A 15,237-nucleotide genomic window follows, 5' to 3' on the forward strand; every position below is an offset into this window, starting at 1 on the left:
ATCAGGCTATTTATATTAACAAGCACTAAAGAGTGGCTCAACATCAGCTTGCATAAATATTTAAGGGAGTAATTTCTTAATAACTCTAGCTATTGTATTGTAAGTTTCTAGTCTGTTAGAAAGCTGTATTCGGTATCATGTTAGAACCTCCAGAAAAAAACCTGAAAAAACAAAGGCATTGGCTGAATTTGACTGAAGCAAAATCATTTATGCTTAGAGCTATATGCATGCCAAAGTTTAGGTTACTTAGAGATGAGGTAATAAAATACTTAATACTTAACAGATTTTTTATTTTTATTTTTTACAGAGAAGAACTAGTATTTCTTCTGGATAAGATCACATCCTGCTACATTGTTAAGAACTGGTTTAACAGCCAAAAGATGGATTCTTTAGAAAACAGATGTCTAAAGGATTTTCTACCTTATTATTGCTAACAGACATGAAAGCTTTGAGACTACACTGGTCCTGAAATGTATTTTCTCTCAAGTAATTATTTCAAGACTACTGACAAACTTTTCAAAGAGGTCACATTTACTTCTGGTTTGTTCTAAGGTTCCTTGCCTGAATTAAACCAACAAGATGGTGTTACTTAAGTCACTTTTTGTTGCTTTTCTGACACTGCTTTGGCTGTTGGCAAGCCTGTTCTGCCTGTGATATCCAAGCAGAGAACTACTGATTTTGCTGCTGAGGGCTTTCCCACTTCTTTAATGTGCTACACCCATTCACCAAGGAGTAAGACTGGCACCTGAAGCAATGAGAAGGCAGACTGCAGGTGCGTGTATAGTTGGATGAAACATGTTAGGTAAGCTGAGCTGCATTAGGAATCCCCACCATTTGTCTATACACTGCTGAACACCCAAAAGGCAGACATCAGTGCTGGAACAGGCACTACAGCTCAAAGAGTGGGCTATGAATGCACGACCGAGCATTTTGGGAGGCTGGAACACCTTTCACAGCAGTGGCCTATACTGACCGTCTTGTTAGAAGAGCCATGGCACTGCAACCTAGAAGGATGACTAGCCTGCAAAGCTGCACTGGGTACCAGTGTGAGCTCACTATGTGTCCACAGGCTCTGAGGCAGTAAGCATGACTGTACAGTTGTATTCATGAACTGCACAAAACAGTGGTTATTTACATTAACATTTTAAATTGCTTCTTATGTTAAAAGAAACATCACAATAATGTAATGTCTGTCTACATAATTTACTAAGTATCTTCCATAGGGCACTGACTCTTAGGGGAGACGCTATGAAGATAGGGCCTAGAGCACAAGTCTTAGGAAGAACAGCTGAGGGAGCCAGGGTTGTTTAGCCTGGAGAAGAGAAAGCTCAGGGGAGACCTTATCACTCTCTAGAGCTACCTGAAAAAAGGATGGAAAGAAAGGAGATGCTGGTCTGTTCTCCCAGGTAACAAGCAATAGGTCAAGAGATCTAATGGCCTCAAGCTGAGCCAAGGAAGGTTTAGACTGGATATTGGGAAAAATTTCTTCACAGAGAGGGTGATCAGGCATTGGCACAGGCTGCCCATGGAAGTGGTGGTCACTGTCCCTGGAGGTGTTCGAAAAACTGTGTAGATGAGGCCTTTTGTGACATGGTTTTGTAGTGGCCTTGGCAGTCCTGGGGTAATGGTTGATGATCTTAAAGGCCTTTTCCAACCTAGCTGATTCTATGAAGATAACACTTAAGGATACACTGTCAGACTGAGATACACTTTTTTTCCCCACATTGTTTTCTACTACGAAGACGTCCTCTCATCAAAGTTTCTCAGCATTGCTGTCATTCATTTAGCTCCATTATAGCAGGAGTGAACAGGTAAGTGACTGCAGCCCTCAGCAATAACTTCTGTGCTGTCAATAGCAAGCTTTTAAATTATCGATTGATGAGTTTTCCATTATACATGCCATGGAGCTGACACAAGGGACCACATTCAGAGAGAGCAATTCTTACTGGATAGACAGCAGCAGACAATACTCAGTTTCTCAGAACACAAGACTTCCAGCAATAACTTACTTTTCACTGACAATACATGAATACATAAAGGATAAGGCTCCAGATCAGGTAGATATAAATTTGACAACAGCTTAATGCTGATGAAGAATGACTCCTCACAGGTTGCCCATAGGTACTATTGTTTAATTTAGCTGGAAACTACAGTTGTTGAGACTTAATGACAGGTTTAGGCCCAAGGCCACCACCAGCTGAGCTGCTATTTCTATTCAGTCAGGAGTGCAGAGGAAGTCAAACATGCCTGCACATAGTATTTGTCATTGCATTTCTTTTGATGCCACTGGCTAAAGGAAGCAGTCTTTTCTCTGCTTCCAGCCCCTTACACTCAAGGCATCCCTACTCAGAACAGAACTTAGATTACTTTTGCTACTTCAAAATTTTATCCAACATTGTTATGTTAGTAAGGTGTCTTCAATGTAAGGAGAAATTACTTCAGCCAATTTTTAAAGGTATACCTTTTCATTTAAATAAAACAAACTAAATATGAGAAAGAAATTCATTGTGCCACTGTTTTGTCAATCCACACTACCTTTTCACAGGCTCTGTCTGCACAAGTGCAGCATCTGTCATGGCTTTCATCCACAACTCCATTTCCTTCCCTGTATCTGTGCAGAAATAATAGGTCCTCATGTTTGGATGAGCTGCCTGATTGGAAATGACATGGTCATTGCAATAAAAATTTAAGATTCTGTAAAAGAAAAGAAGCAAATAATGTTACAGTATAATCACTCTAATATTTTCTATAGTAAAAATTCTGCCAATCATATTACCAGAAGAAATACTGGAAGGAATACTTCGGTGTTTCTATGTCACTGCATTCATATTTTTAAAATAATTGCCTATAATTTTTAATCATAGCTTCTTCTTCATTAATACACTGAATAAAAAGCCCTTAAATTTCTTCAATCTATTAAAAACTACCTTGACTATCCATTGATGCAAATTAATATGATTATTATAAGTAAGATTTTGACATAGCTTTTTTGATTTTTATCATTTGAATGATACAGTAACTTTTAATTTGTACTTACCATAATAAATAAATGATGCATCGCTTAGGAGGCTAAAAGAAGAGCCAAAAGGAGCTCATAAAACAACAAAAACAGGAAAAAAGAAGTAAGGAGAAAATATTTAGTAGAGTGATTTATATAATGATTAAAAAGATTACCTGTGAAACACCCCAAATGATTCATGAAATGTTATGATTTAAGAGATAATAAAACCTTCCTTTTACTTATATGTAAAGATACTTTGTATCTAAATAATTAAAGAACTTTCATTAGCGGAATAAGTCCAGCTGCAGAGGCAGTCTACTATTCTAAAGCACCACACAGTATTTAAGACCCATGAACTAAAAATAAAAGACTACTAAGTGACATTCACTCATTTTCTTATACTAGTAATTATATCTATATTTGCATCAGGCTAAATACTTGAATCCTCTGCTAGCATATTACGCAAAAATAATTTTCAGAAGCTGGTTGTCAATCTATTATTATTTAATTTTAAATATTATGTAAAATAATAATATTATTTTGCATAATAACTCAGTAAAATGAGTTCTGACATAAAATTAAACTGAAAAATTGATTCGCTTACCTTAAAGGCATATTTACGGTTAATATGGTCCTCAGCAGAAAGCACAGATATCTGAAAACTAGGTAGAAGTATGCTACCTAGTATTCCTTCTTCTTTCTCATCTGTGAATGTATAGTCCTTGATTAGAGAAACAATGTGTTTTGACATGTAACACCTGTACACAGACACTTCAGTGAAATTCTGTATTTTAACACCACAAGAACACTAATAAGATGACCTCAGTAAAAAATTCATGAGAATCAGAAAGCCAGACTGTTTTGTTTCATAGGTGTCTGTATGCAGCCTCAGAAGTCTGCAGACCACAAGAGCAATAAATTGTGCAGCCCCTCTTTGCCAACACATGCCGCAGAACGTGTATGACACAAAGTGTGCACCCCAAAACCCTGCTAAGCTCTGTGAAATCTGGGCCACCAGAATACGGCCACCTTCAACTCTTCCCCAAGATGGACATATATAAAAAACCCTCCTTAGTGTGGTAGTTCTGTAGAAGTTTAAACATGTGAGCTACCTTCTGGAATTTGCCTTATGGAAACCACTATGAAAACATTATGCCTAAGGTATTTCTGGGGATCAGTGCTCTTACCTGCATATGACTTCAAACCTGAAAAGCAGATGGAAGTAAGTCTCTAATTCAGTGACAAGAACAATACCCGCTATCCACTGCCTGCTCAGTAAAAACTGCAGATACCTATGACAGCAGAAGTACTTTAAAATACTGCTTATGATTTTTGGCCTTTGAGAAAATTTGCACATTCTTCTTCTGATATGGGGAATATTAAGCTACAAGTTTTTGTAATTCCCATGAAGATTTCATACTCGATTACATTCTGTTTGTACGAATGCTTATGTTTCAGATAATTTCTAAAAAACAAACTCTCCCACAAAATAAACACCCTTTTCCAGAACCTTGTTCTACGTAACTTTTAAATGCTATTACATTAGTACATTATAATAATAAATTGACATTTTAAGTGGAAGCCACAACCACCCCTGAAATCCAATCATACTTTAATAAAGGAATAATTTGATGCAATTCACCAAGTCAATCTAAACTGTATTTCAGATACAGAACTTCTATTACAACCAGTACCTTAGGAGACTGTCCCCTTTAACGCTTCTCTTATTTGAAGACATTGCCCACAACAAACTATATATCTATGAAATTAAGATGAAAACATAGATATTCCAAAGTTTGAGGCATGGAAAATTAATATGTCACAACTAAAATACATACAAGAGTATAAAAGGTCTACCTCTTATATACACAGATTTAAAAATCTTTTCCCTGTTCTCATTTACTCACTAAATTCTGAAAAGACACAACTTTAAGTTATTCACATGGCGAAAGCTCTGCCCAGCCATTTTAGCATTACATGACATGGTAGATGTAAAAATTCTGCTTTCTGGAATAGCTATTTATGTGGAGAACTGAGCACAGAATTATCCCGATTACAAGGTAGAAAAAGAAGCAGATTTACTTTCAGGTACTCAACTGTACTCACTTTTGCCTGAAGCCATCCCACCTCCCCTCTCAAATATTTACTCCTTACTAGCCACACACAAAAAATATCTGCCCCTCTTCCCTTGGCCGAGAACGCATGGCAAATGTTGGGGTTTACTTTACTTGTATTGCTGGTTTGGGGAAAATCTCCCTTCTTCTAGATTACACTTTGACTTATTACTGAGTAAGTCACACCCACCAGTGCTATATAAAAGCATTAAGCATTTTTGTTCCACTGAACAGCTGCGTGTCTGGAGGACTTTGGTCTTTGTTAGAGACATACTGCTACATTCCATTTCCAGATTTTAAAAATCTGCTCCCAATCAGACTAGCTTTTATCTACACATTACACTGCCCCATACCCATCTTTACTTGTATGCTGTGTATGAATAATACAATATGAATAAGGGGGAAATAGCAGATCTTCTGTCCAGCTCTAAGATCTTCTATCTATTGCAACAATAACCTTCCAATATGAAAGTGGGCAGTCTTTTATCCTTCCATAAAACAGAAAAAGAGTATTCTCTAACCTCTGAAAAAATATAATGAACCAATTTTAATTTCATCCATAAATTAGATTGAAGCTGCTAACATTGTAACACAACTGTAAATGCTCATTAAGATTTACTAACAAAACAAAACCAAATACACACCAATATAAACAAACCCCAAATCCCCCAACAACAACATTCATTCAACCAGAAACACTATTTGTGACTTGGGAATAAGTGCATGGCTCCCCACTTCCCAGTTTTTCAGTATCTGGGACAGAATCAACAAAAATATAAACCACAGGCTCTAGAGTGCAAGGGTGTTTTTTTTATATTTTACTAGCCATTTCTAATACTTTCAAGACTATCACTATCACGTTTAATTATACTTTATCAGCTTTAACTGGTTCCGAGTGATAGCTCAAAGCTAAGTTTATCATGTAAACAATTTAGACTATTCTGCTTGTATTTCAGCTTATGAGCTGTTTGGAGTTGGTAAATTTAATGTGTTCTTAAGGCAGCTACAAAGCAGCACTTTCTTTAGAACCTTTGGGAAAAAGAGCCTGAAGACTCGTTTCATTTAAGAAAGCCCTATAAGAAAGGACAAAGTATATAATGACCACCTAGCCAAACACAGTGTAACTATCACAGTCAATGCCTCCATGACTGAAATTATGGCCTAATTTTGACTCAGCAGTGGTTTATCCAACTACATATACTTCTTGGGGTAAAGAAATAAAGCCTAATCATTACATTTCAATAATTCAGAATTTGTTAACTGAAACATGTTTTGTGACCTGATTTGTCTTGATTAGATTTGAATCACACTGAACTTCGATGGAATAGCATTTTAAATTCATCAGTCACTGCTTTCAGCATCACCAGCATCAACACCATTTCTACAAATTCTAAAGTCTCATCTTAAACCCTTTCTTACCCCTTACTCTCTAAACCTGCAGCTACAGCTGCAGATGGCCTGAACTGTTTATTTTCCTCTATTTTGCCATGCGCTACCATCCTCTTCACTCTTAGTCTCCTTTAAACTGTTATAGTTGTACACCTTATTTCAGGATTGGGTATGTTTCCAGATGCACAAATCCCATTTGTTTATCCCCTCAGAAGCACTGTGGTTTTCTAACATACAAATCTCCAGACTAGAATTATAAGCAGGTAATTTTTCCCTTGTAAAATCAGTCTGATGTAGCTACATGAGGGTACTAATGGATTCCTTTGTTCCAAGTGCAGCAGAGTTCTACACTTACGGAATTTCACATTTCACTTTATAAGCATTCATGAACACTGATTAGATTCTCAACAGGCATATCCACCCTCTTTATCATTCCAAAGGCAGAGTTTCAGCTCCCCTGCACTATCCCTTTCCTATCCCCATTTTAGTTACTTAATTTATATGAAAAATCACATTTAACCCGGCATATCTAGTTCCTAGCAACAGAAGCAGCAAGAAAACTACAATCCAGAATCTAATAAAAGAGGTGGCTGTGATTGTGTTTGCCCTTTGAGCATACCTGACAGGCAGAAAGCAATTATGTGAAGCCGGCAATTAAGAAAGAAGGAGGAGGGAAAAAATAAAAGATAAAAGTAGTAGGCCTGGCTGTTGACAGCTATACAACTACTTTAATCCATTAAGTAGTAGCATCTTACTTCTTATATTTGAGTGGAATCTTCTTCCAGTAAAATTAGTAAACAAAGCTTTCCTAAGTGGAACTTACCTCTGTAATAGAAGAGACACAGATCTGAGAGCACAAACCACCGTTTCTTCCACAACTTCATTCCAGTACTATCCTGTATTAATCAAAGTGATCATGTAAGAACTTTCAGAATGTTAAGAGTAATAGTTCATAAAGTAAATGAGGTTCTACATAGTTATGGTAGTGTGCTAGTAGTTAATTTTCTTGGCTATGATGCTTAAAATATATTTGACTTCTCATCACAGACTTGACACTGCAAACAAAGATCATAACCCAGGAAGCCTGAAGTTAACATGATTCAAGAATAAATAAGAGGCCATTATTTACACAAAAAGTATACTTTCTTTTAAAAAATAAAAAAAGCAAGGTAATATTAGGCGAACCTCCTCCTTTGTTTAATGAAGAAACTCTCTGCTGAGCTTCATCTTCTACTACCACTCATATATCTACAGCAAATTTCTTTCCCAAAGAAAGTTTATTCCTAAAGCAATTTCATTTTCTTTTATGCTTATAACCAATTTACACAGTAAAAACCAGAATGAAAGACTGCCACCACTACTGCAGTGTAAATAAGCCAGAGTCTTGCAGCGTGCACATCCTAGTAGAATCAACTTTAATAAATATGTTAATCTGTTCCAAGAAAAAAAGTATGTGTGAATTATCAATACTCTTATAGTAAACAGGTTTTGAGATAACCAAGAAAAGGGATTCTATAATGAAAAACTGTGGGGTGGATTTGGAAGCTGTTTTGCTTGTTTGTTTTTTTTATTTTTTTTTTGTGTGAGAAAAGTCAGTGTAATTTTTACCTTCATGTTTCTGCTCTTTCTGGAGTGGGGAGAATGAGCTGAAGGTGGAAGAAAGGGTAAAGCAAGCATTTGCTAGGAAATATTATTCAGAAAAAGTTCAGAAACTTTACAAACATTTTCATAAACAGAATAATTGAACACTTCATAGCACCTTCTTTCTGAGGACCTCAAAGTGGTTTAACAAACACTAATGAAGTCTGGAAGTGCTGCCCACAGCAGTCAGCTCTTATTTCACAGCTGGAAAGGCAGACACAAGGAGGGGAGACTGCTGCCCTCACATCATTGACAAGGTCACTGACTCAGCAGCAGATTAGGATGCAGAACTCCTGGCCCAAAGCACAACTGTTGAAATGTGAAAACACTCAAGGCTTGTTCAGTATAAAGGGTTATCACAAACCCTCAAACAGACTTTCTGAAGAGGCTGTTATTCAATGTCACATTTATCCCATCACTCGGAAACACCGGGTTTCTACATGTCCACATAAAATTCTGGCAGAAGTGAGACATGCTAGGAATGATCTTTCAGCCTTCTTCAGACATTGCAGAGGCATACATGAACTGATTGTGCGGTTCTTGTATTTTAAATTCTTTCCTACTTTAAAGTACATGCTTTCTGTATCAGTGGATTTACTATTAATTGTTTCCACTTGATTGTGATTATGTCATAATGTGGTAACAGTATGTTCAGAGTAAATACATTTCAAACAAAAAGGTGACTCTGGACTTGCAAATTAGCAGAAAAATGACAGAATAATAGCCTTACATTCAATGAGCCAGCACACCCCGAGTCAAACAAAACTTGCTGTTCTCTGTGATTACATAAACATGCTAAGAAAGTTACTAGCAAACAGAAACCTGCACAAGCTTTCACTCTGAATTTGTGAACATAGTTATCTAGTGGGACAACTCTTGACTAAATTGCCTCTCAATTACTACAACAACATAGAAACATGTAACACCTTTCCTTACAAAAGGCAATCCAATACCACGGTATTTAAATCATTTTACAGATAAAACCTTGTCCAACAGCATGCATTTGGACAGTGAGGTGGACTGAAAACTGGTTGAGCTACCAGGCCCAGAATGTGGTGATCAATGGCACCAGTGGCAGCTAGTTGCTAGTGGCTTACCCCAGGGGTTGACACTGTAGCCAAGATTATTTGGTATCTTCATTAATGAGCTGCTCACTGGGACAGAGTGCACTCTGAGCAAGTTTGCGATTAATATGAACTAGTAGGAGTGGCTGATACACCAGATGGTTGTGCTGGCATTCTGAGGGACCTTGACAGGCTGGGAAACTGGGCAGAGAAGAACCTCTGCTTCAACTGTGCTGTCAACAGATGAAGGGAGGACATCCTTCCTCTCTACTCAGCACTACTTAGGTCTAGCTGGAGTGCTAGGTTCAATGCTGGACTCACTAGCACAAGAGAAATGTGAACATACTGGAGTGAATCCAGCAAAGGGCCACAAAGATGATTAAGGGAATGGAGCATGTTTCATATGAAGAGAGGCTCAGAGAGCTGGGAATATTCAGGCTGGACAAGGGCAGCTTAGGGGGCCTCTTATCAATGTGCATAAACACCTGATGGAAGAGTAAATAAGATGGAGTCAAACTCTTCTTGGTGGTGCTCAGTGACAGGACAAGAGGCAAGGGGCAAAACTTAAGAAACGTGAAATTCCACCTGAGCAGAGGTAAAAATTTTATTGCGAGAGTAATCAAACACTGGCACAGGTTGTTCAGTGATGTTGTGGTGCAGGTTCCATACACGAGGTATTCAAAACCTGGCTGGAGGCAGCCCTGGACAACGTGCTCTAGCTGTGCCTGCTTGAGCAGGGAAGGTTGGGCTAGATGATCGTAAATCTGTGATTCTAAGATCTTAAAATATAGCTACTCTTTCTTCGTTAGTAAAATAATACGAATGTACAAATGGTAATATGAACATAAAGTACAATCTGTACTACTTTGTATGCTGAAAAAACGTGTTTTGACATGAAACAATGCAAACCAGACAGTCTTTAGAGGATTCCAAGTTAGTTCAGGTACTAAAACATCTTTTCAGACACATAAAACTCTCTTTAAAGGACCTCAGAATGAAAAGCTAGAATATAATGAATCCAACTTATTGAGAATTGGTAAGCAAAGATAACACAGATATTCATGTGCGCAACCATCTGTGCTGTGATTCAGACTTCATATTTCAATCCAGTTGTTTCATTTAATTAATTAATTTAATTAAAACATTCATAAAACATTACTTAAGGAAGAAGTTCTTTACTGTGAGGGTGATGAGGCACTGGAACAGGTTGCTCAAAGAAGTGGTAAATGCTCCATCCCTGGCAGTGTTCAAGGCCAGGCTGGACAGAGCCTTGGATGACATGGTCTAGTGCGAGGTGTCCCATGGCAGGGGGTTGGAATTAAATTATCTTAAAGTCCCTTCCAACCCTAACCACTGAGTATCTAAACATGGAAAAATCTTCTACTAACCAGACACTACTAGGTCATTTTATTTGATAGTATTTTTTAAAAAGTGATTTATCAACAGCAGAAAGCTAGTTAGGTCATACCAGTCCATCAGAGTAGGCACAGTAAATGGCACTGCAGATTCAAAATTACACATACACATTTGCCTCAGCTGAGTTTAAATTACAAGTTCTTACAGGGTTCTTGCTGGATTTATAAAGTACATTCCCAATATGGCCTGATCAGTTTTGTTGTTCAATTTTCTGATCAAACTATTCTACTCTGATCTGCAGAGCAAGAAAGGGTAAATGGTTTAGTACTGCAGAATAGCAAATCTACAGCAGGCTAGGTACACTGTCACTAAATACTAAAAAGCACATACTTCAGATGAGTTTACATGCAATAGGAAAACCTAAAGTAGTATGTGGTTTTAAGATTATTATCTCTGAGTTAATAAAACAGCCATTCCTCTCTCTTTTCAAATGCAAAAAAAAATTGCTTGATTTCCCATTGTTATTGAAAATGTTTACTTTAAAATAAAATTAACAGATACAACCTAACAAAAGAAACTTTGGAATTAAAAAAAAAAAAAAGCTGGACCATACATCCTTGTTCCATCATCTCAGCATGTCTGAAATTAATTTAGCTATTTACTACCAATGTCTACACAGATTTTTCAAGCCCTTTCTGTATTTTAGAGAGAAATATGTATATATATTTATGTTCTACACTGGTGTGAGGCCCTTACCGATTTGTATAAGAATGTTATCCAGTAAGGAGCTAATTAAAATACCACATATCAGTTCCTCACAATTTATAGCTTCACTCTGGTATTGCTATCATTTTATGCAAATGATTGTCTTTTTTACAGTATACACCTTACTAGAAAAAATAAAGGGGGGGGGTGGGGGGGTGGCTTAGGGAGAGGGAGATGAAGAAGGGAAGAGTACCTGTTTGTAGAGCCAGCCACGTCTGACAACTGGTGCATTAGGATTTCTCTTTATTGAGTTTGATCGCTTTCCGAAATTATGAACCTTCTTTGAAGATCGTGATGTCTAAATTGAATTGAACAGGTTAAAGAAAACATTACATCAATATCTGTTGAAAAATTACAGCACATTTTCTTTTAAGTTTTTTCTTATACATGTTCCTCTGGGGGACTGCAGAATACAAACTATTCCATTTTTAGATAAATAATTGTTATGATGGTTCTGCTGGATTCAGCATTTCTTTCTTTTTCCTATGCAGAAAATTTAAAGTCAAATCCCAAGACAAGTACTTAAGGATTTTCTTCACAAGAAAAATGAACCAAATAGATAACTGACCTTCTTATAAGGTAGGAAGAAAGCCTACCAAGCTGTAGAAAGAGAAGTAAAACTAACAGGACTATCATTAATTATGAAAAACTGTGTCACTTGGGCAAGAAAATTTTACTCTTTGCTGCTTCCAACACTACCACTAATACACAAAAGCTTGCTCAGATTTCAACAAGATACAACTCCCTCTTTCCTAACAAATACTGTGTTTTTTCTAATTATTTCTTCCCTCTCAAAAGCCCCTTGTTCTGTATCTCTTGGCTGGTTTGTATATTATTTTACCTCTTTGCACTAAGGCCTGCTTTGAAACTTTTGCCCTCAAACTCATATTTGCTGTTGCTTATACCTTTAACAAACTTACAGCTATGCAATGAACACAGGTAATTCAGAGAAGTAGGATAAATAACCCATTTTAGATTATATCATCCTTCTACTTGAGTAACCAAAAGAAATAGGAAAAGGCATAAAGAAACATGCAGCACTTTGTCAATTCACACTTCATTCTTTTCAGCCTACATTTATGAAGTTTGTTCTGCAACGAACTGAGCTCAACTTGTGTTTACTTGTGTTTTAAATCCTTTAAGAATTGGTGCCTCAGAGACAATGCAATGTGATACAGCAAAGTAACCCACTCTGCAAATGCAAAGTTCAAATACATTTTTTAAGCTGTGTTCATGGCTCTGCTCCAAATTCACCATTTGATTTGAGACAACATAATCCTGTGCTTCAGCTTCGTCATCTCTACTACTGAGACTAATCATAAGGTTATGAAAGTTCCTAAAGGAGGAAGGCTAAACAAACACCCGTTTTTTATTGCAAATTAGGGTATGGGCTTTCTCTATGGGAATCCTCTCAACACATCACAGAACTGAGTTGGGTTTTATACATGCTTCATAGACAATTCCACAGTAAGTTTAAAATCATAAACTGAAAACTGTAATTTAAAATGATGTGCAGCTTTTGTCAACAATGCCATTAACTGAAGAGTACAACACAGCTTAGCCAAAACAAAACAAAGTAACTTTACAAGACCTATGTGCATTTGCCTTAAGTCTACACCACAATGAAACAAGGTCGTTTCATACTTCTTTGTTGAAAAAAATTGTGAGGGAATATAAAAAATACAGTGCTTTTAATTTCCCTTGGATACACAGAAATTTGACTCGACTCTGTCTGGAAAGCGAGACAGAGCACACAACTGAAATCTAATTAACAATAAAAGTAAAAATCTTCCACATTTCATCTGAAAAATTCTACCAGTACAAAATGGAAAAAGGTTCATAAGGAGCCAGGAGAATTGGGTCATCCAGCTCTATGAAAGGAATATACAGAGAACCTTTAACAATCCACAGCACATTATAACGTCAACTACACCTATCTCAGTTAACCTTTTTGGCTACTATACTGGCATATCACACAAAAGCTGTGCCAAGATTTTGATCAGAAATAATTTATAACATTCAAACCCATTCTAATATTAGGAAGTAAAAGCTCAAAACCTCTCAAGGATGTTCCAGACGTTCTGCATTTGTAAAATGGCTAATGCATTAAGGATGCTTCTGAAACCACAACCAACCATAAGTACTATTACTGTCAAGTCTACTAACAAAATTCAGGTAATTTAGATAGATATCTCTTAAGTAGGTCTGATAATAAACCATATTGAGTCCAATTCCACTGAGGTCACAGCAAAGTTTCAATGGATTACATCTTACCAACTGTGAATACAAACTTCCTTTAATTCAACACAGCATCACAAGTGCTTTCTAATTTTACTTAATACAAAAACCACTTTAGATGACTCATGATTATTTTACCACACACTGCATAAAGAGAGTAACTGTTCCCAACAAATTCTAGGCCTTGAGACAATGAGTATTTTAGGATACTGAAATACCAGAGTTGTATATATGAAGTAATTATGAGTTCTTAAACTTTCTAAATCACATCCTCCTCTTGTTATGTTTGGGGTCCTTGGCCATCCCATGTTTTCTCACACACATCTAATACATCACAGGAAGGAAACAGGAAGAAAGATAAAACATAAGAAATGAAGGGTTCAACTACTTTTTTACTCCATAGCTCCAAACATGCAGGCCATATTGCACAGCTTCAGCTTCTGGATAAAGGCAAAAAGAAGATAGTGAATGAAGGGTCCAATTTCTAACCACTTGCTGGAACGTACAGAAGATAACAGAGCCAGCAAACTCATAGTCACATCTGAGATCATCTGACCTGTTCTGAGAAATAGTCCTGGCAGCTGTGAAGCCTCCAAAACTAGACCTTATGGGAGGGACCCTGTACAGTTCCAGTGCTGAGAAAGAAGTCTGAAACTTCCAGTGACATTCACTCTTTTCCCAAACCTGAAGAAAACAAACACCAGCAGGGTTCTGAACTCTGGGCAACAAACCAGTCAGTACCTGGGGCTGCACAATTCATCACTCTGCAAGCTACTTTTCTCTCTGCTTAGCTGGTAGAGGTCACAGAATTTACGTGGGCTTTCCTCCCCAGTTTCAAAACCAGCACAGAAGTAAGTAATCAACACTAAACTTACTTCATACTTGAAAAACAGGGGTTGAGAACATTTCTGATAAGGAAATTTTCTGCATGTGAACTCAAAGAATGGAAATTGAAATCTTTGTTACTTTCAACTTCTGTTTAAAAATATATTTCCAGTCTTCAAGGCTTACATTATCTTCCAAACCACAAACCAACCATGATGCTGCCTTCTGGATTTTGTAGGCAATTTCAGTGCCTACAAGATGGTTGCAATTTTCCATGATATGAGTGGATTTCTGCCTCAGCATTTTAGCTTGGACCAGAAGGTTGCTCTTGAAGCAAACCTCCCAGTCATTCACTCTTATTGTGCTTTGGTTTGCATAGTAGAGCAAACTGGACTTATATTAGATAAGACTAAAATGCAAGATGCTGTCTTGGTTTAACCCCAGCTGGTAACCCAGCACCATGCAGCCGCTCTCTCACCTAGGTAACCTATGAATCTCCAGGACTTTTAACAAGAATTTTCCTAGGAAGCCAAGACTTCAACTTCTGGTCCAATGACAGCAAATCATGTCATCTGCCCTTCAATTTTACCTCAGTCACCTTCCACCTCTCTTGTAAGTACTTCTTACACACAATTATAATTCTCTCCCTTTTACTTGGAGATCTAGTCAACTGTTTGTGACTAAGCTATTTCTGTAACAATGCTTACCCAGATGTCTGATCAGTCACTCAGCATTTTGCAGTTCACACAGAACACAAAGGTCAGATTCTGTGAACAATGTAAGTGCATGCAAGTCATAAGAGCTGTGATACCTGATAAAAATTACAGTTTCAGTGATAACTTGT

General features: G+C 37.2%; 1 protein-coding gene across 23 annotated transcripts in view; it reads right to left on the bottom strand.

Moving 5' to 3' along the window:
• Positions 1-15,237, bottom strand: part of PLEKHA5 (pleckstrin homology domain containing A5) — a 159,674-nt gene that overhangs the window by 46,861 nt on the left and 97,576 nt on the right. For all 23 annotated transcript variants that reach the window (XR_009741759.1, XM_061444631.1, XM_061444638.1 and 20 more), the window contains exons 6-9: positions 11,524-11,628; positions 7,328-7,400; positions 3,606-3,706; positions 2,536-2,651 (exon numbers count right to left, since the gene is read on the bottom strand). Coding sequence is in view for 22 of the 23 variants with exons in the window: in XM_061444631.1 (XP_061300615.1) it covers positions 2,536-2,651; positions 3,606-3,706; positions 7,328-7,400; positions 11,524-11,628 (395 nt within the window). In the remaining variant the exon portion in view is untranslated. The remainder of the gene's footprint in view (positions 1-2,535; positions 2,652-3,605; positions 3,707-7,327; positions 7,401-11,523; positions 11,629-15,237) is intronic.

This window comes from Pezoporus flaviventris, unplaced genomic scaffold (genome assembly GCF_033815535.1).
Source record: "Pezoporus flaviventris isolate CSIRO_AGI_PZ_B2104156 unplaced genomic scaffold, CSIRO_AGI_Pfla_v1 ptg000002l, whole genome shotgun sequence".
Classification (NCBI taxonomy): Eukaryota; Metazoa; Chordata; class Aves; order Psittaciformes; family Psittacidae; genus Pezoporus; species Pezoporus flaviventris.